General features: G+C 39.1%; 1 protein-coding gene across 1 annotated transcript in view; it reads left to right on the top strand.

The window, feature by feature from the left end:
- PLPPR5 (phospholipid phosphatase related 5) overlaps positions 1–24,449 on the top strand; it is a 123,118-nt gene that overhangs the window by 61,878 nt on the left and 36,791 nt on the right. The window contains exon 4 of the mRNA XM_042997978.1: positions 21,771–21,947. Coding sequence (XP_042853912.1) covers positions 21,771–21,947 — 177 coding nt within the window. The remainder of the gene's footprint in view (positions 1–21,770; positions 21,948–24,449) is intronic.

The raw sequence follows: 24,449 nt of genomic DNA, 5'->3' as shown, positions 1-24,449 counted from the left end.
AAAAGATTCTGGGGGGCAGGAGTGTATTATTACTACTATTGTTTAGAATTGCCTGGCAATCATAAGGAGCAGATAGAGATTTAGTAGGCTTTCTTATTGCATCCCTTTATTGCCTGCATCTGGGGCCGAATGTTGCCACTGCCCCACCCATTGTGTGCCACTGCTGGTGGTCTAATCTGGGAAGGCCTTAGTAATGTTGCATTTAAAAAGGGTCAAGATTACCATTGTTGTTTTATTATTTATGTATTTCTGCCTCCAGTAGAGTACAGGTTCGCTGAGGTTAGAGACCATTCTTTATAGTACCACAATGCCAGCAGTAGCATGAATATAATACAGACTTAGAAAAGTATGTTGATTGGTTCAAACGATGACAACTGTATCTTAAATGCCCACTATTTGTAACTAGGAAATTTAAGTAGATGACTTGTCCTTGTCCCCTAATAAATCTATAATCTCAAAGTATAGTGATGCAGAAAATGGTACTCAGATTGAGAGGCTGTGCTTACTCAAAGCACTGGATCAATTCCTCTGATAAATGGGTCTAATTCCTTAAATAAATTAAGCTTTTGCATTATTTTATGGAAATTTTTTTAGAGCCAAGAGAGAAGCGAGGACTTCTCGCTTGGCACTTATATAAGGCCCACAGGTCCTCCCACTGAGGCTTTTTGCCACTCTAACCTCAACTGGGAAAATCTTTAATCACCCTCATAATTGGAGATGATGCCTGAATGGGATCTATGCACATCCTGTGGGCGGACAGGTCCTGGTGCACAGCTATAAATGATCCTAGTTACCCTAGTTATCCATGCCTGTGGACATGGAGGCAGCTGTATTAGATTCACAGAGATGGTGGCTGGTAAGGTCCCTGTCCCTAGCTGAGCCTATGACTGTTCACCGCTGTGTTCCCACCATCCTGCACAGCTCTGCTTTGGACCCTCTTAGTGTATAAGGAACCCTAGAAAGCCCTAAAACTTAAGACCCTTGGCTCTTGTTTTCCCTAAAAAAGGGATACTGTATTTGTGTGAACAGCTGAATAACAAGTAACATCCTTTCACTGTGTGTGTTGGTTCTGTGCTAAATATTTTTCATAGATTATCTTGTTCAGTCCTCAACTTGTATGCCATAAGTACTATTACAATTCCCAAATTAAAGATGAGAAAATTGAGGCTCAGAGAAATTTAATAATTTGCCCAGAGTACACAGCTGGTATATGCTGGAGCCAGGATCTGAATCCAGAATGTTCCTTCAGTGTGCTCTAAACCACTGCCTTCCACTGCCTCCCCAGTAACTCAAGTACACATCCTGGAGTGCTGACCATGCAGAATTCCAGGTCTCTTAACCTTGGTTCTGTGTGGCTCACGTCTCTGTAGTTTCCCAGGAGTGGAGTTTTGACTCACATCATGGTCCCTTGCTGCTCACATGACAATGGCATAATGCCATGTTCTAGCGCTGTTGGCTTCTTAGAGTGAGCCAGAAATCACAGTGCATTCATCAGATAAGAACACTAAAGGGAGCCACCACACATAAATCAGGCATATTTCTTATATTTAAGTGCTCTTATATGTTAATTGCTATTATGTTTAACTTACGATGCCACTCACTAATTCATCTGGACCATTTTTTAACATGGAATCACTTTTTTTTTTAAATCACAGGTTTAACTCATTCTGTAATTGATTTTTTCTTATTCCATAAAGTTTTCTTGTTGGGTACTTTAATTTCTTGGAGTTAATGTGGTGTTAAGATTATAGTTTTGGAGTCATTTACAAATATGAAGAAGATAGGGGAAATTATTATTATTATTATTATTATTTTTAATGTTTTTATTTATTTTTGAAGGAGAGAGAGACAGAGCATGAGCCAGGGAGGAGCACAGAGAGAGGGAGACACAGAATTTGAAGCAGGCTCCAGGCTCTGAGCTGCCAGCACAGAGCCTGACGTGGGGCTCGAACTCACGAGCCGTGAGATCATGACCTGAGCTGAAGTTGGATGCTCAACTGACTGAGCCACCCAGGCGCCCCAAGATAGGGGAAATTAAGTAGCAAAATTGGACAGTCATAGGAGGTATTAACGTTAGCATGATAACCCTTCACTCCCACTCTACAAACTTGGTTCAGCCCCTCATCCTCACTTGCTGGGATAATCAATAAAATTTCCCTAGTATCCTCTCTTCTTACCTTTTGTGATCCACACATTCTTCAAGTAATTTTCCAAGTACCTGTCTAAACTGGGAATGATAACATGCAGAGCCAGTCTCATGGGTATATGAGCTTTGTTGTCATGTAGGCTCCAAGCTCAGGAGGGCCCCACACTTGGTGTAATACCCTACTGTCACCCTCTTGACATTCTTAATGATTTCTCAACAAGGGGCTTCTCATTTTCATTTTGCCTTGGACCCTGCAAATTACATAAGCAGTCCTGGTACCATATAATCATGCAATCCACCCTCCTTCCCCACTTCCCTCCTCATAAAAGCTCTAGAAGCTCCTCTGTGAATTTCCTAAGAATTCATGAAATACCATTTAGAAGCATCTGGACTTTCTGTAAACTTCCTTCTTTTACAGTTCTATGATTCTGTGACCATAAAGCACTTTACAAATGTAATTATTAAGGGATGTCAGAGATCTAATATTTACACAAACACCCCAGAAATTGATCTAGTACTGTTTAACCTAAGATGGCATTAAATTTTCTTTATTTGGTTTGGTTTGTCTACTTGTTGTTTTATCAGACACATCACAATATTGACTTGTATTGACCCAGTGGTCACACAGTTCTTAGGATCTTTTTTTTTTTTTTTTTAAGCAGTGACCTTTATCTTTTCCTTTAAATTCACACACCTATATTGAGTTTTCCAGTAATTATCAGTGTCATCAATTATCTTAGTGTCTGATGAGAAATGTCTGAAAGGGCCCAAAATAAAAAAAAAAAAAAATCTTGATTCTCTCCATTTTTATCTTAATTCATGGCGCATGTATCACATTTTAAAGAAGAAATTTAGATTAAAAAAATCAAACAATTATAAGTTGGTTTAATTCCAAAACACTGAAAATAACAACTGGTTCAATTATGTATTAATCCGTTTAACAGAAAATTATTGGGCACCTATGATGTGCCCAATTCATCACATTCAAAGACAATGACACTCAGCCCCTGGTTTCAGGGTGCATGCTTAACACTTAGATGTGGCTGGGAGGTGAAGGGGTATATTAATCTGCTAGAGCTGCCATAACAAAATACCCCCAGAAACTTATTGTCTTAAACAGCAGAAGCTTATTTTCTCACAATTCTGGACACCAAAGCGCAAGATCAAAGTGCTACCAGCCTTGCCTCTAGTGAGACCTCTTTTTGGGATGCAGATAACCACCTTCTTACTGTGTCCTCCACATGGTCTTTTCTCTGTGCTAGTGTGGAGAAAGCTCTGTAATATCTCTTCCTTTTCATATAAGGACACCAAGCATATCAGTTAGGGCCCCACCTTTATGACCTCATTTAATCTTAGTTATCTTCCTAAACATCTTATTTCTAAACATTGGGGGCTAGGGTTCAACATATAAATTTTGAGGGGACACAATTCAGTCCATAACCAGTGAAGTACCCCACAATAGCAATAAAATGTGTACTGAGTAGTGCTTTCATAGATAGAAATGGACATAAGATGGTGGGGTGGCCAGAAGGTTTCCAGGAAACAGAAGTGATTTCTCAGGGGAAGAGAAGCGGGGAAAGATGGTAGGTGTTTGAGGAGTGTATTAGTTTCCTACAACTGCCATAATAAATTGCCATAAACTTGGGGGTTTAAAACAGAATTACATTCTCTCACAGTTCTGGAGGCCAGAAATCTGAAATTAAGGGGTCAGCAGGGCCATGCTCCCTTTGAAGTCTCTAGGGGAGAATCCTTCTGTGCATCTTTTAGCTTCTGATGGCTCCAGACATTCTTTGGCTGTGGCAGCATACCTTTAATCTCGACCTCTGCCTTCACATGGCCTTTTCCTGAGTGTATCCCTTTCTTATCTGTCTGTATCTCCTCCTCTTACGAAGACATTTGTCGTATCTTAAGATTCCTGACTTAACATCTGCAGACACCCTGTTTTGCAAATAAGGTAACATTCACAGGTTCCAGGGATTTGGACTTGGACATATCTTTTTAGGGTTCACTATTCAACCTACTACAAGGACTCAGAGAGATGGGATGACAGAATGTGGTGCTCTGCGGGGGGATTTTAAGCAGTTTAGCATGGCTAAAGCATAGACTCTGGGAAGAGAATGAGAAGACAAGGCTGGAGAAACAAGAAAAGATCAGTAAAAATCGGAGCTTTATTCCTAATGCAGTAGAGAGCTGTTTGATTACTTGCCCCCACTGTGAGCTTTCTGCCATTCTTGCTTGCCCATTTAGAGATGTATACTGGTGGTGCACACCTTATCCAGCTAGCAGATGCATCTGTCTTTGTCCAGTATGTTTTTTTAAAAATGCAGTTACTTCCCCAAGAGTTTTACTTGGAGAATTTCATATCAGAACAATATAGCTACTTATTTTTTAAACACTAGTGGTATGATAGCCCTGGACCATATTCACCAATAACAATGGTTGGCTCTCTGCACAGCTCCCCACTCTAGAAGGCACATGTTCTCTTCTGTTGGCCTCAGTTCCTCTCCTTCATTGTCTTCTCTGCATAAGACTGAGCCCATTTACCTCAAACACTGTTGCTGTTGGCTTTTTCTCTACTTGGGCATTGTGACTCATTTACATTACCAAACTTGCTCTTCAGGTTGATGCATAAGTAACCTCTTTGCACAAGGTTTCCTCCCTTTTTTCTGCCTTAAATTCTCTTCCTCTCCTTTTCCTTTTCCTGTCTCCTATCTTTAAGTCTTATAAAAAAGCCTTCACAGGAAACTGCCTGGCTCTCCCTCCATGTCTGCCTGGGTTGTTGCTTCAATTTTACTGGAGGCAAGCAAAAGGTTTTGCATGCCATTTTATAGTCAGGATCTAGAAAAAAAAAAAAAAAACAACTATTGATCAATTCGACTTCTATTTTCTGTTAATTCTTTCTGTGTATCCACACCTCAATTATTCTTACTATTGACTTGTATTATAATGATCTTTTTACATGTTTCTCTTTTTTCTTAAAGAGCTCCTTGATGTCAGCATTTAAAGACTTCCCTGTCTCTATATCCCTACCCCAAGCACATTGTCCAGAATGCAGTAAAGGCATGGTAAATGTTAATTAAAAATGAATAAGGGGGGGCTCCTGGGTGGCTCAATCAGTTAAGCGTCCAACTCTTGATTTTGGCTCAGGTCATGATCTCATGGTTCATGAGATTGACCCTGCATTGGGCTCCATGCTGTCAGCAAGGAGCCTGCTTGGGATTCTCTCTCCTTCTCTCCCACTTGTGCTCTTTCTGTCTCTCTCTCAATAAACAGACAAATGAACAAACAAACATTGAAAATGAATATGGGAATAAATGAATGAATTCCATCCACATCTCTTTCCTTGTCTTGAGGCTTCACCTCCTTTTTAAACTTTTACTTACAACTTTTTCTGGCAGATAATGTGTTTTTAATAGAATTCTAGGAAATCTTTTCTTGCCTACCCAGAAACATAGCCTGATTTCCCTTCTTTGCCACATTTGCCCTGGGGACAGCATACTTGCCGGACACCAGCTTCTATCCACCTAGGAGCACACTCCTGCCTGTCTGTCTACTCCTTCTTCTGTCCTCTTCACTATGTCCTGTTGCCACTGAAGTTCCACGTCCCAGAAAAGTGAAAGAGTTTCAGAAACATGCCTGTGAAATAACCTCCTGTCTCTCATGTTCCCATTGAAGTTTAGATTCAATGGTCTAAACAGATTGCCACGGCTCCTGATTCCAACTTGCGTGCCCCTGATTCTGCCGAGAGTCCATCCTGTCTGCCTCCTATCTTCCAACCCCTGTGGAGCTTCTGTTGTACCACCTGCCAGGCACATCTTCCTCTAGTGCCGTAGGCACCTATGATACCTGTCTTCTCTCCTCAGGTTGAGTAACCTATTCCTTCACATAGTTTTCAAGGCCAGGTTTTCTCAACCTAATTCTCAAATTTTATCCGGATATATCTGCTCACTCTTCTGAGACCGTGCCTTACTCTGTAGCCCTTGGTGCCTTTGCTCACTTCCCTGCATGCATCAAAATGCACTCCCAACTCTGGCTCTTTCTTTACAATAAAAAGCCTTCCTAAACCATCCAATATATTTCCACTATTTGAAAGGTCAATGTGTTTTTAGTACTTTTTCATTTTTCAAAGCTGGATGGGAACTATCCCATATTTAGTCACAGCCTGTCAGTTGCCATAGCTGGAATTACCAAGAAGTTGGAGCACCAGCTTTGGCTATGTGAAGCTCATTTCCTCATCTCTGCACTTGGCCATTAGTAATATCATTATTGCATCTGATTCTGGTCTTCAGAACAGTTCACAGTTTCACAATCCTTTATTATTGGTTCTAAATTCTCCAAAACAAAAACAAAAACAAAAAACTATAAAAGCGATGTTTTTTTTTTATTTTGTTTGTTTTTTGGGTGGTTGTGATTTTGTGATTTTTAGCACATATATATTTGGTCTCTATCCATAGTTCCTGGCCCACAGCTCTGAAAACTCTTGGAATTTCTTGTGACAAGACCGATAAATGTTTCTTTGTTACATTAATAAGGTGACTTTTGGAAAACCCTAGGTAACCATAAGACCTGGCCTAGTTGCCTGGGGAACCATCCCTGTGATCAAAAGGTTGAAACTTTCAGTCCAACCCCCTGACCTCTGGGTGGAAAGAGGGACTAGAAGTCCAGTCATTGCCATGGCCAATGATTTAATAAGTCATACCTATGTAATGAAGCCTACATTAAAAACCCAAAAGGATATGGTTCAGAGAGCTTCTGGGTTGATGAACATGTGGAGGTTTGGGGAAAGAGGCCCCCTGGAAAGGCCATGGAAGCTCTGTGTTCCTTCCCATGCCTTGCCCTATGCAACTCTTCCATCTGGCTGTTACATCCTTTTATAATAAATCCGTGAACTAGCAAGTGAAATGTTTCTGTGAATTCTGTGATCCACTCTAGCAAATTAATCTAACCCAAGGAGGGGGGTCGCTGGAACTTCCAATCTGCAGCTGGTAGGTCAGAAGCACAGGCTATAACCTGGGCTTGCAATTTGTGTCCTGAAGTGGCAAAGAGTGTCAGTCTTGAAAGACTGAGCCCTTAACCTGTGGAATCTGGTGCTGTCTCTGGGTAGATAGTGTCAGAATTGAGTTGAATTCTAGGACACTTGCTGTCTGGAGAATTCTTGTTGCTGGTGTGGGGAAATCTCCCTGCCAGCCCTTCCTCAGCCACTCACCAATGGAATTGGTGCTGATGCCCGAACCTTTTCTAATGGCAAACCTGATCTGCCCTGAATTAATTTGGTGAATGAATGTGAAGCTACTTAGAGTCTTATGTATTCTCCTTAACTGTGAATGTCCATATATTTAAATGTAGAAGTGTGAGTATGTTTCATTGTGGGTGTGGCATTTGACCCCATTGTGGGTATTGTGTAATGAACAGTACATGCCTCACTTTACCTTTCTAAAATCTGAAAATATTCTGAATTCTGGAATGCTTCATGACTCAGTGGTTCATATGAGGGATTACACTGCTGCTTTTCACATTTGACCAATGATTAAACTAGGCTCAGAGAGAGTAAGTCACTCAGTAATGTCATATCCCCAATCTACTGGAGTATTAAGACTGGAACTCAGATGCTCTGAGTCCACTGGGGACATGACCCTCTCACTATGACCACCAAATGCAGATGCTTCCTGCAACGTGAAGATGGGAGAGAAAATAGATTCTTTTACCATAGCCATTAATTTTTCAGAAAACCAATAGAATTGTGGAAAACATACAGCTTCTTGGAGATCATTTCTGAAATATAAAAACTACTATGCACATAGGAAAATAGCTAAAGTAACACATAAGGTAAAAAAGTCAGAGTTAGATTATTTATTGTGGAATTTGCTGTAAGTTTTATATATATTTTTGTTCCAGTTAGATGTTACCAGTGTAATATAGACACAAGTCTAGTTTCCAAAACATTATGTTGATTCATTCATTCATTCATTCATTCATTTATTCAGTGCTTCCTAAACTCTCAACTCTTCTTATGTTCCCAGCCCCTGTAGTGATGTGCGTGTTGGCTGCCATGTCCTGCATGGAGTTTTGGTGCCTAGATCAGCCTTCAAAAACCTGTATAGCTCATTAATTAATATACTTAACATGTAATTACAAATAGTGCCGTAGGACTCCCATGGAGTACAGTGTTTCCATGAGAAAACAAGTAAAACATTTTGATTATTGGTGTATAAGTGCACATAATTATCCTTCCAGGTGGGTATATAGATTTTCTCACTAGAAACTTTTGTTGGCTCTTGAAGCTGGGGACTAGTTGTACTTTACTCCTCCTTCACCTTACTTTCTACCCCCACTGATCTCCATTCAGTTCAAATTCATCTACTTGAATGCATACACAACCACCACCACCCTCCTTCCACACACACACCTAATTAGCCAATGAGTCTTACCAATTCAGCATACTAAATATTTACCCAATCTGTTCATAACTCCAGTTCAGGACATGAGGCTCCAACACCCGGAACCACTTGAGCCAAAGTGACACTTTAAAACTCAGATCTTCTCCTCGTGTTGCCTTTAATGGTCCTCCATTTCCTTTTCCTAAAAATCTAAACTCCCTCACTTGCCCCACAAATCCTTTGGTAACCTGGCCCCTGTTAACCTCTTTATCTAAATTTTCTGCCACTCCCCTCTCTGCAGGTACTTCCCAGGGCTCACCCCCAGCCCCACCCACAGAGCCTTCTGTCTGACACAGGGAGTTATTTTCAGTTCCTCCAGTGTCTCCTTTGTGTGTGCTCTCACTCCTGTTCAAAGAACTCCTTGAGCCCCATCCATCCCCCACAGACTGAGGCAGAGACCTCTCTATTCATACAACCTCAGGGCAGTCAGAGAATGGACTGCTAGTTAAACTGTTTGAGTTTGGATCCCTGCTTCATCACTATTAGCCCTAAGTCCATGGGCAAGTTACTTACTTAACCTTTCTGTGTCTTACTTACCTCTCCTGTTAAGTACCAATCCCACGGGCTTATTTGGATTACATAATTGGTACATGTGCAGCTCTTGGCACAGTCTGATGCCAAGTTTTAACTTTCATTATGATTATTGAGAGTGAGTCATGCTGGCTGCTGAAATGACAAAGAAGAAAGGGTGTTTCTATCCCTCATAAGCTAACAAAGGAGAGGAAAAATATATCGTTTCAATACAAAAATGATGTCTTTTCACAGTAGTTATTATGAAACCTAAAGCTGGATAGCAAGATGAGAAGGAGATCACTCTCCCCCAACACCTGAGACCCAGACTGAGAATGTGATTTGAGATGAAGAGCAGGCATCTGGGAGAGAGGGATGTTTTGACATGTGACAACTTGGTTGCCCCAAACCTAGACCCTTGGGGTGAGGGGTAGAGGCTGGAGGGTGTGGGAGAAGAGTAGCCAGACACAGGAGGTCATGCTTTCCACTTCCTATCTTCTTCTTGAGGGAGACTGAGGTGAAAGCTGGAAATGGGATTAGAGTACGATAGGATGGATCTAGGCAGCTTTTAGTTAAATGAAAACTGAGGGAATGAGGGAGGGAAACCTCCAACACTGAGAGCGGGGTAAAGAAGGTGCCTCCCAAGATCCCTGGGTGACCAACTAGGAAATCTCCTGACTCCTGTGATTTAGCCACAGATGAGTGTTAGGAACTAGGTCAGTGATATCCTACAAGTACACTGTTGAGTTACCTCGAAATATCAAGCTGTGGTTAATATTTATGAAGTTTATTGAAATTAGTGTAAAATTGATAAAGTACTTTGTTGCTGGTTGCATATATATATATATATGCAATGTAATATATATACAATATATATAATATATGATATATATATATGCTGGTTGCATATATATATATTTTTTTTTTTTTCAATTCACATAAACACAATGACTATGAGACTGTGTGTGTGTGCATGTCTTGTGGCACACATTTCTTGTCCTCATTGTGATAGGACATTTATCTGTTTAAGCTATGATATGAATCTTTTCCTGTTATTGTATAATTTAAGATGATATCTCAAGATGTGAATCCAGGGGCGCCTGGGTGGCTCAGTCGGTTAAGCGTCCGACTTCAACTCAGGTCACGATCTCGCAGTCCGTGAGTTCGAGCCCCTCGTCAGTCTCTGGGCTGATGGCTCAGAGCCTGGAGCCTGCTTCAGATTCTGTGTCTCCCTCTCCCTCTGCCCCTCCCCTGTTCATGCTCTGTCTCTCTCTGTCTCAAAAATAAATAAACATTAAAAAAAAAATTAAAAAAAAAAAAGATGTGAATCCAGTTCTTAACATTTAAAATTTGTCTGATGCTTTATGTTATATAGACATACATAGCGCACATCATACAGAGATCATATATATGAATAACCAATCACACATTCGTAATTATAGTTTCTTTCCTTAACCGAAGAAAGTCTGAAAGACCATGTGAATCCTAAGATCTACAAATTCAAACACTTTTGAGGATTAGGCAGAGATATTTGAGATGTGCTTTCACTGTTTTACCCCTGATTTCTTGTCCCTGACATTAAACTGAAGTTTATTTGTGTATTTTAAGACTCTCGCAGGTTCTGTTTTCTTCATTTGCCTTTAAGTTAACTAAAACTGATTCTTAAATTCATCTAGCAGTCAAATGCACACTTTTGTAGTATTTAAAGATCTCCAGATCAGTCTTTTACATATTAATTTTAGTTCCTTACTTATTAGCCAGCAAACTTTAAATCTTACAAATGCCAGAGTTCTTCAAATCATAGGAATCAAATATCTTTTTCTTGCATGTAACTCCTCACACATGGCATAGCTTTCTTTTCCTTGCGCATCACAATCAGAAATAAGATGGCAGCCTATCTTTATTTAATTTTTTTTAATGTTTATTTACTTTTGAGAGAGACAGAGAGTAAGTGGGGGAGTGGAAGAGAGAGATGGAGACACAGACTCCAAAGCGGGCTCCAGGCTCTGAGCTCTATGCACAGAGCCCAACGTGGGGCTTGAACCCATGAACCGTGAGATCATAACCTGAGCTGAAGTCAGATGCTTAACCAATTGAGGCACCCAGCCTCCCCCCACCACATCTTTATTTAAATATCATCTTACTTTTAATGTGGTCTATGGAAAACAAATGTTAAATGGTGAATATGTACAGTTCTTAATTTTATAGACGACACAGAAAATGTCAAGTAAAAGTGTTTTTTTATTTTTCTAGCTGATAGATGAAGTGCCACGCATACGATATATTTATCAGGGGATCACAGAAATGGTCTCCATGTAAAATCAGCCATGGCTGCACTTCAGGGATAAGGTAAATGTGTCAGTGATGAAGGGGCTGCTATTTACAACCAAACCATCAATTGGCCATTGTGCTGGGGGCAGCTGAGTCACTGAGCATATTCTGATCTTAACTGCACGTACCAGCTGGTCCTGAACACTGAGGGTGTTGTTACTTACACCACATTTGTAACTCCCTACTGTTGCCCATTCAAGGGCATCAACTACATGATCAATTCTGTGTTCGTGATTATGTAATCTTTTGTTAGGTACCCACTAAGTGTATTGTAAGGAAATGGGTGACTGCCCTTCATTTTTCAATGACAATATGTTTGAGGACCTTTACCCCCATGCCCATATGGGAGGTAATTGAATTTGTTATTTCTCCCAGCAAATATATAGTTTTAATATAAATAATATCTTTTTAATCCTTTAGGTATAGTCGAGCCACAAAATAAACAAAAATCTTCATGGTGCCAAAACTTATATTCTTTGTGCAGTTTCTGTGCTAAATCCTACAAACTGTTATTGTCATTTTCATTTTACAAAGGATATAAAAATAAGACTCAGGGAAGTTAAGTATCTGTCTAAAGTCACAGAAATAATCAAAGGTAGATTGACATTTTAATCTAGAATATTAAACTCATAAAGTTGAGCTTTTCCTCCTATGGAATCTTTCAAGTACCTAAAGGGTATCTGTAAAATACAAAACAAATGAATAACTTGATGAGGTCAAACATTAAAAAGTAGCTGTTAAGATAATTAGAACCTGAAAAAAATAGACTGTGACTCTGAAATTCAAAATAATTCCCAAATATCACTTTACTACATTATGCTATTTAAGCTGTAATATATTAATAGGTATACAAGATAAATACAGATACAAAAATATAAATAACTATTGTCTGATAAAGCACAGGTGCCCTAAAAAATAGTTTTAGGTTCAGTGCCCAAGCCCAACCAAAGTAATAATAGAAATAACAAAGTAGAAATAAATGCTGAAAAGCATACAATCTTTTTTTTATTTATAATTAACTGATATATTTTTCATTTCCCTTAAATCATGACACTTATTCAGGTCAGCATTATCCAATAGATTATACAGATTATCCAGTACAAACACAAAATGAATCACATATAGGATTTTTAATGTTTTAGTAATCACATTTAAGAAGTTTTTAAAAAGATGAGATTAATTTTATAATATATTTTGTATAACTGAGTGTATCCATATTTACCACCATTTCAACATTAACGTAAAAATTATTAATGAGATATTTTGCTTTCCTTTTTTGGCAAAGTTTTCGAAATCCAGTGTATACTTGACACTTGCAGTACATCTCTATTGAGACACTAAATTTTCATCTGAAATATTTTATCTGTAATTTAGATTTCATAAAATTTACAGTGTAAAAACTAGATGCACGTACCCAGCTTACTCCAAATTTTTTAATTTGGAATTTTTCAGAGGTGTGCCTGGGTGGCTTAGTAGGTTAAGCATCCAACTTTTGATTTTGGCCTAGGTTATGATCCCAAAGTCATGGGATTGAGCCCTGAGTTGGATTGGAGACCTGTTTAAGATTCTCTATTATCTCTCTTCCTCAGCCCTGTCCCCCACTTGCACTCTTTTTCTCTAAAAATAAAAAAAAAATTGGAATTTTTCTAATTTAAAATTAGAAATTTATAATTTTTTTAATTAAAAATTTTTTTCTAATCAAATAAAGTGCCAGTTTTGAAATTTAAATTAGCTAAAGTTAATTAAAAATAAAAATTCAATCCCTTGGTTCCACTAGCCACATTTCAAGTGCTCAATTGCTATAGTAGCTAGTGGCTACCATACTGAACAATATGGCTCTAGGATTTCTCATCTATTCTTCAGTGCCTTTGAGAAGGATGGACCATAAGACAAGGGCCAACATCTCCCCATCTCCCATTTCCCCAGTTCCAGGATACTACCAGTCTATTCACTGCTCTGTGAGTTTGACTATTTTCGATTCCGCATAGAGAGATCATGCAGTATTTGTCTTCCTGTGCCTGGCTTATTTCACTTAGCATCATGTCCTTCAGGTTCATCCATGTTGTCACAAATGGTAGGATGTCCTTTTCCTTTTTTTTTTTCCAGGAAGAATAGTATTCCATTGTATATGTACTATATGTACCACACAGAGATTTAAGGTTCAGCAATGTGACTATAGTTCATAATACTGTATTGACTACTTAAAATTTATTAAGAAGGCAGGTAGATCTTAAATGTTCCCACCGCACACATACATACAAAATGGTAACTGTATGAGATAATGGATATATTAGTTAGCTTGATTGTGATGATTACTTAACAATGCGTACATATATCAAAACATCAAGTTGTATACACTAAGTATATACATTTTTATTTACAAATTATACCTCAGTAAATCTGGGGGAAGGTGGGAAAGAGATGAGACAGTATCGATCGAAAAGGAAGACACTGTTTGGTTTTAATAATCAAATCTCTCTTTGTCAAAAGAGAAAAGGAATTTCTAAATTCCAAAGCTACCTTTACATACCAAAAGCAAAATTTGAAGATCTGAGTATTATAAGACAGTAATAGAGAGAACATAGGATATAATGTAAGAGGTGTTATCGTCAACCTAGGTGAGGAGAAGGTGCATTTCTGGGCCTAGGAAGTGGGAAGATTGGAGGAGAGAAAGGACAGAATGGCAGATGTGATCATTTGGGTGAGTGCCCTTAGGTTAGAAAGCCTGAGAAGGAAATTGAATAGATAATAGATAACAGATTACAGTTAATAGATAACAGATAATAGAAACTCCAGAAAAGTTGAAGAAAAAAAAAATAGTTGGGCTTATACCTCATTTCTGGCTTAAAACTGGAAGAATTCAATCTCAATGCATCTCTAGAGCAGGTAGTGCAGGCAGCAGAAAAGATAGGCATCATGGAAACCAGAGTACCGTGTAACATAGCTGGGGAGGACAGATAACCCACCTGGGGCTAGAAAGCAGATGTGCTGGAGATACAGAGGATTTTTATAGCATGTGAGCCTCGATGGAACAAGTCAGTATGGGCTCTCAAGGACATTAGCAATAGTTGTCATTAGAGCAACCTGTGGAGACCAAGTAGGAGATGCACAGGGCAGTGGGAACCAGCAAAGATGAAGAGGCCACTCTGTGGGACAGCCCTGTGGCTGCTCTGAGATTGCCTCCCCACTTGGGCCACACAGTCCTGCAGCTGGAGTGCCATTTTGCTGGAAAGGGAAGAGTGAGAAGCTGAGAACAACTGAGGGTTTATTAAACATTCCTCCCTCCCCTATTTCATTCCTATTCAGTCTTGGATGGATGCTCATGATGAAGTTTAGGTCAGTGATGGAAAATAAGGTAGCTGTATGCTTTATACAATCTAGATTGTTGTATATAAAATTTATGGCTTCAATATACTACTGTTCATTGCAGTCCCCTATCGCAGCCCTGAAAGGTCTGAATTATGTGAACACAAATCTGTCTGCTGCAAAGTCTATGGCCTTTCCATTATCACATTACCTCCCATCACCATTCTGTTATATGCCCTGTCAGGCAGCTTCACATTGCTGCTTGGCAAATCTATGAATGTGGATAAGTATGGATGCAACAATAAGACTTTCAGGACATTGCACAGCTGGCTTAATAAATGAACCTAAAAGATGGTGTTCAATGTCCCTGTACACATTTGCTACTAAATCTCTGGTGGAGTGCCATGAAGTTCCACCTCTGATGCTGTCTTGTTAGCGATGATCTGTATGGAGCTAACGAGAAGCTCAGAGAAAGCACTAATATGATAGATGGCATCCTAAAAGTTCAAACTGGTCTTGACAGGGCAGAATGTAATTTTGCAAACAGTTAAGAAGTTTGATTTTTTTGAGTAATCCCAGGAGTCCAAAATGAGGGGAACTTGCTAGGGCATCAGTCCATAAGATAGAATCACAAACGATTTAGTAAATCACAAACACTCTGACCAGTAGTGGTATATTGTTGTTAAAAAAGAAAAGCAAAAAAAAACCAATTCCTTTTTTAGATTGTACTAATCAAAATAGTCAAAATGTGGAAATCAGTTTGAAGATAATCCAGTCCTAACCTAATTGTGAAATATAGATCTACGAGTAAGACTGTAGGATGCAATCCAGAAAAGTTACAGTTGCACTCCAGGCTGATCAGAGTGGATATGCACTGGGGACTTAATTTTGGACTCTGCATTTTGGGAGGAGGACTATAATATGTCAAAAGCACTAGAAAGAATGTCATGTTGCTGAGGGGTCTGGCCACAGAGTTATTTCCATACTGATGGGTGGAATTGAGGCCATTTAGTCTGAGAAAGAAGAGGCAAAGGATAAAGTAGGTGGCAACTACCTGCAAAGAAATAGTGGCTCTCTTTAGACAGAAAACTTAGAAGAGAGGGAAAAATGGCAAAATGGCATATGGAAAAAGTGCAAGAAGCATAGAAACAAGAGAAGAAACCAAGTTCTCCACATGCTTGATCACAGTGACACCAAAAACCCAATTATGCCCATTCACCAGGCACTGCCTTCACCGTCACACAGCACGATAGGTCCTGGGCTTCCTGTGTTCTTCAGCCTTGCCCTGACTTCACCCCTACAGTTACTAGGCACTCACTGTGGGCCAAGCTCTGTGCTAAGAACTTTACCTATATGATGTCATTTACTCCTTTCAACTTTACTCCTAGAGTTCCTAAGAACTTTACCTATATGATGTCATTACTCCTTTCATATAGGTAAGAACTTTACCTATATGATGTCATTTACTGTGTGGTGATACTTTCACTAGCATTTACCTTTTTGTACATAAGGAGACCAAGGCTTAAACAAGGCTTATCTACGTAAGTGGCAGAGATAGTAATTAAACCGCGTCCTATTGGTTGCAAAACAGATGAGCTACTCACTAGGCCACAGTTCTCTCCTCCTCAGGATCAGTTTTACAAATCCCAGTACATTTTTTGATTCACACACTGAGCAGATATTGATTGAAAGTAGTAGTTTTCTTTTGACATCATGACAGATTACCACAAACTTAGTGAATTAACCCAAATTTATCATCTTAGAGTTCTGCTGTTCTGAAATCCAACATGGGTCTCACCGGGATAAAATCAAGGGTTCAGCCCAACTGCACCCCTTCAGGAGGCTCTAGGGGGGAATTCATTCTTTGATTTTTCCAGCTTCTAGGGTTTATCGGAATTCCTTAGCTTATGGCTCCCTTCCTCTGTTTCATAGGATTAGTGTGTGGGAACCTTCAGGGAGCTATATTTCTCTTATCATAGGTGCCTCCCTGCACCAGGTATGGCTCCAGGCAGTATGAAATAGACAAGAAGGAGAAAGACAATAGCAAGTAAACAAATACATGCACCAGACAATTTCAGCTAGTGATATGTACTTTCAGACTATATAAGAGTTCAGAAATTCACTTTTCCCCAAGCATGCCATTCATGCATTCATTCATACAATAATTTTGAATACGTACTATGTAGAAGGTGATCTATACATATCAGGCAGAATGGTGAATGGATGTAGGTTCCACCTAATGGAATATTCTAATGGAGGGAACAGATAAACACATATACATAGAAATGGATAACATGATTTCAGATAGTAAAAAATGCTATGATTGAAATACCCTTTTCTCCTTCCCCTGCACATTTGCACTTTCATTTTATTCATTCTTTTATTCAGAAAGTCCAGTAAGGCTTTATTGAGTGCTCACTGTGTGTCAGGCAAAGTGCTAACTTATCACAGTGTTTATAATGCAGAACCCAGATTTCACTTCTGTATCTTCACTCTAGTGAAGGAAACAACTAAAATGAATAAACACCATACATGGTGGTAAGTGTTCTGAGAAAGGACAGACAAGATTCTTGGAGAGCACATAGCAGGGGTATCACTGCTGTCCCCTGGGTCTAGGACACCTCCCCCCACCCCCACCTAACCCCCGCCACTTCCCCTTTACTGGGAACTCTCATACTCATCCTTCTGGATCTCACCATAGATGTCTCCTCTTGAAGTAACAGTTTCAGGTGTATAGGAAGTAGGTGCTTAACAAACACAAATGTTTGTCTGTTTTTATTTACTTATATAATCGTATCATTTTTAAAAATTTATTTATTTATTTATTTTGAGAGAGAGAGAGAGAGAGAGAGAGAGAGAGAGAATCCCAAGCAGGCTCCATGCTGTCAGTGCAGAGCCCAATGCAGGACTCAATCTTACAAACCATGAGATCCATGAGACCTGAGCCAAAATTAAAAGTTGGACACTCAACCCACTGAGCCACCCAGGTGCCCCTATAATAGTCATTTTAATATTATATGGTACTTTCTCAACTTACCCAACAGATGGATGTTTATTATCCGAAGTGAGTCAATTCACATTACTGAATAACATGGGCATTATGATTACATTTTAGCAAAAGCAAACAAGCACAACCCCTCTATATGTGTGTGTAAGTTATTGTATCTATTTGTATAGGCAAAGAGAAAGGTGTAGAAGAATATATATCAGGCTGTTAGCAGAGAGCAAATGATCAGCTTTGGCTTCTGCATCTTTGTGCTAATAAATACTCATGGAATGGACGAACAAGGACTGCTAATAATGTTTAGATAATGGGGACACCTGTAAGGTAGTGAGCATCCACTGACCCTTAAGGACTGAGTGGATTTCCTCTTGCTCAAATCATAGTCTTCTGTTTGTGTTTTATTTTAGCTACATGTTGACATCTGGTTAACCTAGATGGTTTCATAAGTGAATTAAAGACCAAGAGAGCATAAATAATCAATTTCTGTACTGTATCCAACTTGCTTAATAGATTCTTATGGCATAATTTCCTCTTCTGCAAATTAGGAATAATAGACTTTCTGTAAGAATAACACAATTAGACTGGGTAAAAGGCATTTACATTCATAAAGTACCAAAGAGTTGTTGAGTAGAAGTGAAAACTCTCTAATTTTTCTTTTGTGACATCCATGCTGATTATGTGCCAGAAAAATCTATGTATTATAAAGCAATGCTATAATCCACCTTAAAGTTGAATGTGTTTGAACAAATGTCACCTTTTCCCATAACTTTTAAAATGCAATCTTTTTCCGTTCTGAGTCTGGACATTAAGTGGGAATCTGTGGAGGAAGAGCCAAATTCCCAGGCTATTCCTCATAAAGGAGCTTTTTCGTGAGTTTGCGTAGTGGCTAGACTATCTCTTTGGGCTTCCTATAACCAATGCTGAGTCATTAGAGCAGTTAGAGCAAACACTCAAAAGAGACTTCAGAGAGGCATCACCCAAGCTTATAGATTACTATAAGTGTACACAACTTGGACAAGTATCTGAGATGGCCTTTGAGGATGAAGGGGAAGACAAATGCTTTCCAAAACCATATAGATTCTGTAGATTTTCCATACACACCATAGTTACATTACTTTTTTTTTTTTTAACGTTTATTTATTTATTTTGAGGAAGAAAGAGAACATGAGTGGGGGAGGGGACAGAGAGAGAGAGAGAGAGAGAGGGACAGAGAATCCCAAGCAGGTTCTGCTCTGTCACCATGGAGCCTGATGTGGGGCTCTCCCACAAACTGTGAGATCATGACCTGAGCCCAAGAGTCCGATGCTTAACCAACTGAGCCACCCAGGCACCCCTACATTACTTCTTATTTCTCCCTAATAGCAGAGTATAGACGTAACCTCACCTTATGATACGAAAGCAGCCTCCTTTCTCCTATCTTTGACTTCACCTCTGTTGCATTCACTTATACTCAGCTTATGTCCATTGGCCATTTCCTCCATGCAAGAAATCAGTAAAGAAAGAAGACAGAGAGACTAAGAGGTGCCTTATTTCTCATTTACATTCTCTGTTCTCAACAGTGCCACCCCAATAGTCAGATTGTGTTTTCTTCAGTATAAGCTTTATCTTGATTCAATTTTTTTCATCTATAACATGAAGGAAATGATGAGATATGACTTATATTGCTGTTTCAAGAATTTAATAAGGTAATTAATGTAAAATACTTAGAACATTGCAACAGGGATCACTCATTAAATCAAAGCTACAATGATTATTAGCAATATTAGTACTGATCAATTGTCATTCCACCTTATTTTGTCTTAGTAAGGATAGGGTATGTTTAGAGTTCTGACAAATGTGAAGAAATGCAAAAGTAAGAAATAATTAATTAGCCGTATAGCTATGTTAAGGAAAATCTCACGAGCAGCCCAAATTTCACTCCCTATTTGTGTGCACTAGTCAAATAAGGAATTATTCCATTAGATGCATCACTGGAAACCTGAAGTAGTGTGATATCCCTGCCTTGTTATTTGTGTGGGCAGAACTCTTTAATACCTTCTCTCGGGATGGCAGAGTATCATTTTCTGTTTCTTGTCTCTTCTTGTTTCCGTCTCATGTATACTTATCTTTCGTAACTGAAATTATTCAGCTCTTCCAAGCACAGGCTTAGAATATACAGACCTAAGGTTGCAAGGCCAAGATGAAACAATTCAGCTTCCCACCCTCCTCTGTCCCCCCCCCCCCCCCCCAGAATATTGGGACCTGAGAGCGACTGCAAAGGGCTAGAACTTGGATAGATAGAAGCCTTGTATCACATGGGCTGTTTAAATATTCATGCAGCCTCTTCTGGCAGCTAACAGGGCTGCAAACTTTGCCCAGAAAAAAAAAAAGGCGGGGTGGGGGGGGGAGATAATTACTGGATTTCATAGCATTCTGAAATGGCTGCTGTGAAGTAAAAACTTAAGCGCTGATGTTTGGTTTAATCTCTCAGGCAAGTGTATTTTTTTTATTCAACACAGAACAATAGGCAAGTGATTAAATGCATCTCTAAGTATTTTTTCTGAGTATATCATCAGTGTTAGATACCCACTGACATCAACAACATAACAATGTATTGTACTGTAAAAGCTACCTCCTTTATAATTACTTTACTAATGACTTGATGTATCAACTGACACACTTCCCGTGCAGTCAACAGCTTTGCTTATGTAGTAACACAAGGTTTAAATTATCGGCAATTGAGCTATACAATAAATAAGAATGAAAGAAAGACAAAATTATTCTTGAGTGTGGTGACTTTTGCAACTTGAGGACATTTCATTTAGTGCAGTCAATTGGCACTATATGCTCTTCATTAGCATATGTGAAGACACCAAAAACGCAGGTATCTATTAATTGTTTTGTTTGTTTTAAGGAGACATTTCCCCGGTTGTAATTAACTTTCTTTCTTGTCCTAATTCTGGCTGATAAAATTTAATTAAAACAAAGTAATTCCACAATTTCTAATAACAACATAAGAGCAAACACTGGCCCTGCACTGAGCCTCAAATTCCTTCTTCAACGTACTGTCTAGACATTTAGTGAAAATCAACCTTATTTTATTTTTTATAGCTACATTCACAAGTTCTGAATTATCAATTATGCATCATCCCAATACAGCATACAAAAATTTAAGCATTAAAAACACTTGTTCATCAGTTTATCCCTTCTAACAGTAGTGATCTAAGATGTAAATTCAGATAAAACAATAGTTACATTAATCATTAAATATTAATAGTTTAATAGGTACATTGAAAATTTAAAAAAATCACTTGGAATATGAGTGTTGAGTGTTTCTAGATGATTAATATTACATAAGAATTGACCATTAGTAAATATCAGGTAAGTAAAATGAAATAATCACCATTCCTTTTTTTAAAAATATTTTTTAACATTTATTTATTTCTTGAGAGACAGAGAAACAGAGTGTGAGTAGGGGAGGGGCAGAGAGAGAGAGGGAGACACAGAATCCGATGCAGGCTCCAGGCTCTGAACTGACAGCACAGAGTCTGACATGGGTCTTGAACTCACAGACCGTGAGATCATGACCTGAGCCGAAATCAGATACTTAACCGACTGAGCCACCCAGGCGCCCCGGCCATTCCTTTTTTTTTTTTTTTTTTTTTTAATTTTTTTTATTTTTAAGAGAGAAAGAGAGACAGAGTATGAGTGGGGGAGGGGCAGAGAGAGAGAGATAGGGAGAATCTGAAGCAGGCTCCAGTCTCTGAGCTGTCAGCACAGAGCCCAGCACGGGGCTTGAACTCATGAACTGCAAGGTATGACCTAAGCCGAAGTCAGATGCTTAACCAACTGAGCCACCCAAGCACCCCAAATAATCGCCATTCTTAAGTTTTACTTCTGTGAAACTTCCTTCAAAAAATTCATAAACTGTAGTTAATTATTTGGACCATGTAGGCCTAGATATGTCTGTAAATATATATGTGTACATACACATATATCAGATGTATATCATAAAAAGACCTTCATGAAAAGCTATGTTTTTCATTTAATGTTTCAGATGTACATCACCAACACAATCAAAGCCAAAGGAACAAGACTTGCTAAGCCCGTTTTATGTTTGGGCTTAATGTGTTTGGCCTTTCTTACTGGACTCAACAGAGTAGCAGAATATCGAAATCATTGGTCCGATGTGATAGCAGGCTTTCTGGTTGGAATATCTATAGCAGTATTTCTGGTAAGTAGAAATTTATTTGGATTTCATTGCATTTTTAAGGAACCTTCTATAATCATCTACGACAATACCAGTGTGAATCACCGGGTTTGTCTAAATGTGGTAGGTCAAATTATAATATGTACATTTGAAGTCATTCATTTCTTCCTCCTCCCTCATTTGTCCTGCCTAAAGTCAAATTTGGAGATGAAAAATATATAACTTCTACACCTAAAGGTGAACAAAATATTTTCATATAAAATGGAATGGGGCTAAAATGCTCAGTCCTCCTTGGGTACTTTTTAAGATTGGATTGCTTGGATATTTTAAAATTTCCTCAGGCCGCTTTTCATCCTGGAGTATCTAGAGCATCCCAAAGTGCCCCCAGGGTCCCAGCACAGTCTTCTTGAACTGCCATGTCAGAGCACTTGGTAACAGGTAAACCTTGTTTGAGAGATGAATTGGTTCCCTTCAGTAACTAGAAGTCCATGGGTGGTTTCCAAAACAATACCATCTCAAGCCAGATTTTGTCAACTAGTGAAGAGACTATGTAGTGATTTCTAATGAAATAAGCACGCCATCTCTACTACTATTATAAAATCTCCTTGGAATATGACTATAGGTTTTGGTTGTTGGAAAATACATTTTAGTCCGGCTTTGGAAATAACTAATCCATTATAAGTATGAGTGTATAACATTTAACTCAGAGGGAAAATGTGTAGACTATAAATCAAAACATATTTTGGCATTGATGCATTATAATAGAAAAAAAACCCACTTTATTTCCATTTTGATTACATTTAAATTGCTTCTCGCGCTTAACTTCTCTTCTTCAGCTCCTTTCCCTAGTTTAGAACCAGTAAGCAAAAACTTGTATGAACCTTTCCAGCTAACGATTTTGTGTGCCAGGCATTTTAAGCAGTTCTTTTCTGTAGAACCTCCTGTGGTTAGAGTGGTGAGTATGACCTCATCTCTGCCCCACACTCTGTGCTACTTCTCTTCCTGATGTCACCCCCGCTGGTTCCCCAGGTACCTGGGAGACTCCGGCCCACCCCAGTGTCTCTTTCAGAGATATCCTATAGCCTCAGGAAAACTGGGGCCCAGACTTGGTCCAGAGCCTTTTCCTTGCTTTCACTCACCACAGTTTGAAACAGATTGAAACATTTAAAACAAAATAAAACCAGACCAACACCTTACATAAATCCTATGAAAAGAAATAACCAAACATCAAAATTTCAAAACACTAGTGTCACATGTAACTGCATTTCAGCCTCATGGGTCCAGAGAATCTTCACTGGCATCTTATCAATCTTCCTGTTTTATCTTCCTGTGGCTGTTGCCAACTTCCCTTTACTTCCAGTGACTATATTAACACCTTGCAAGACCAAATCTAGAACCCTAGTCACTTCCTCATCTGAGAAGCATGTGATGAACGAGTTGGACTGTGGATCCCCTTGGGCTCAAAACCCGCCTACTGCACATATTTAGAGTGTTCCATAATGGCCCTTCAGACATCCCCATACACCTAGACAATGAACTTATGAAAAGGTCATGTGAAAATAATGCTTTAACTGTAGTAACTAAAAAACATTTGTTCCTTCATGCACAACCACTTCTGAGTGTGTCTACAGGTGTGAAGTCCTGTGCTAAGAACTGGGGGTGCAAGGAGGCTCAGATAAACACGATCTATTTCCTGTGGGAGTTACAGTCTGGTTCAGGGGTCAGACAGTAATAAGTTATTCCATCAAATATTCCCTTCCTCTTTTCCTTCATAGCATAAACATTTACTGAACCCTTGTTATAATGCAGGCACTGTGCTTGATGCTGGGGATAAGTACATGAGAAATTTAGAGCCCATGTACTTAAAGAGATCACAATTGGGTGGAACAAGATAGACACAGAAGGTTTTATAGAGGGTTAAATGTAATGACATCAGAGTGTATACTCGAGAGATCTCTTTTGGGATTAGGGATAGTTAGAAAAGGGAGGTGATACATACACTTGAAAGGTCTGTGGGGCATCTGGGTGGCTCAGTCAGTTAAGCATCCAGCTCTTGATTTCGGCTCAGGTCATGATCTTGTGGTTCGTGGGATCAAGTCCCAAGTCTTGATGCTTGGCATTTTTTCTCTAGCTCTCTCTGCCCTCCAACCCTCGCTTTACATGTGCACACACATGCATGTTCTTTCTCTCAAAATAAAGAAATAAACACTTTTTAAAAAAGAAAGCTTTGTAAAGTAGAGAGGTCTAAACGATGGCATAAGGAATGATGGGCAAAAAGCACAGTGCATAGAAGCAATATAAAATGCTTCATAAAAGAGGCATTTATGGAGCTATTAGTCAGTTGTAGGCCTGGGCACAGCATGCACATGAGAGGAGGTGGCATCCTGGAGTGGCACCAATTGTCCAGTGTCAGTGACAAGAGTGGGAAATACAAAAACACCGGGTGAATGTCCTGAATGGCCTTGTAGGTTAGAATAAGCTGGGCTTTTTTATTTTTTATTTTTAATGTAGGTGATTTGAGAACCA

Source organism: Panthera tigris, chromosome C1 (genome assembly GCF_018350195.1).
Source record: "Panthera tigris isolate Pti1 chromosome C1, P.tigris_Pti1_mat1.1, whole genome shotgun sequence".
NCBI lineage: Eukaryota > Metazoa > Chordata > Mammalia > Carnivora > Felidae > Panthera > Panthera tigris.
This window is presented reverse-complemented; position numbering and strand designations above follow the sequence as displayed.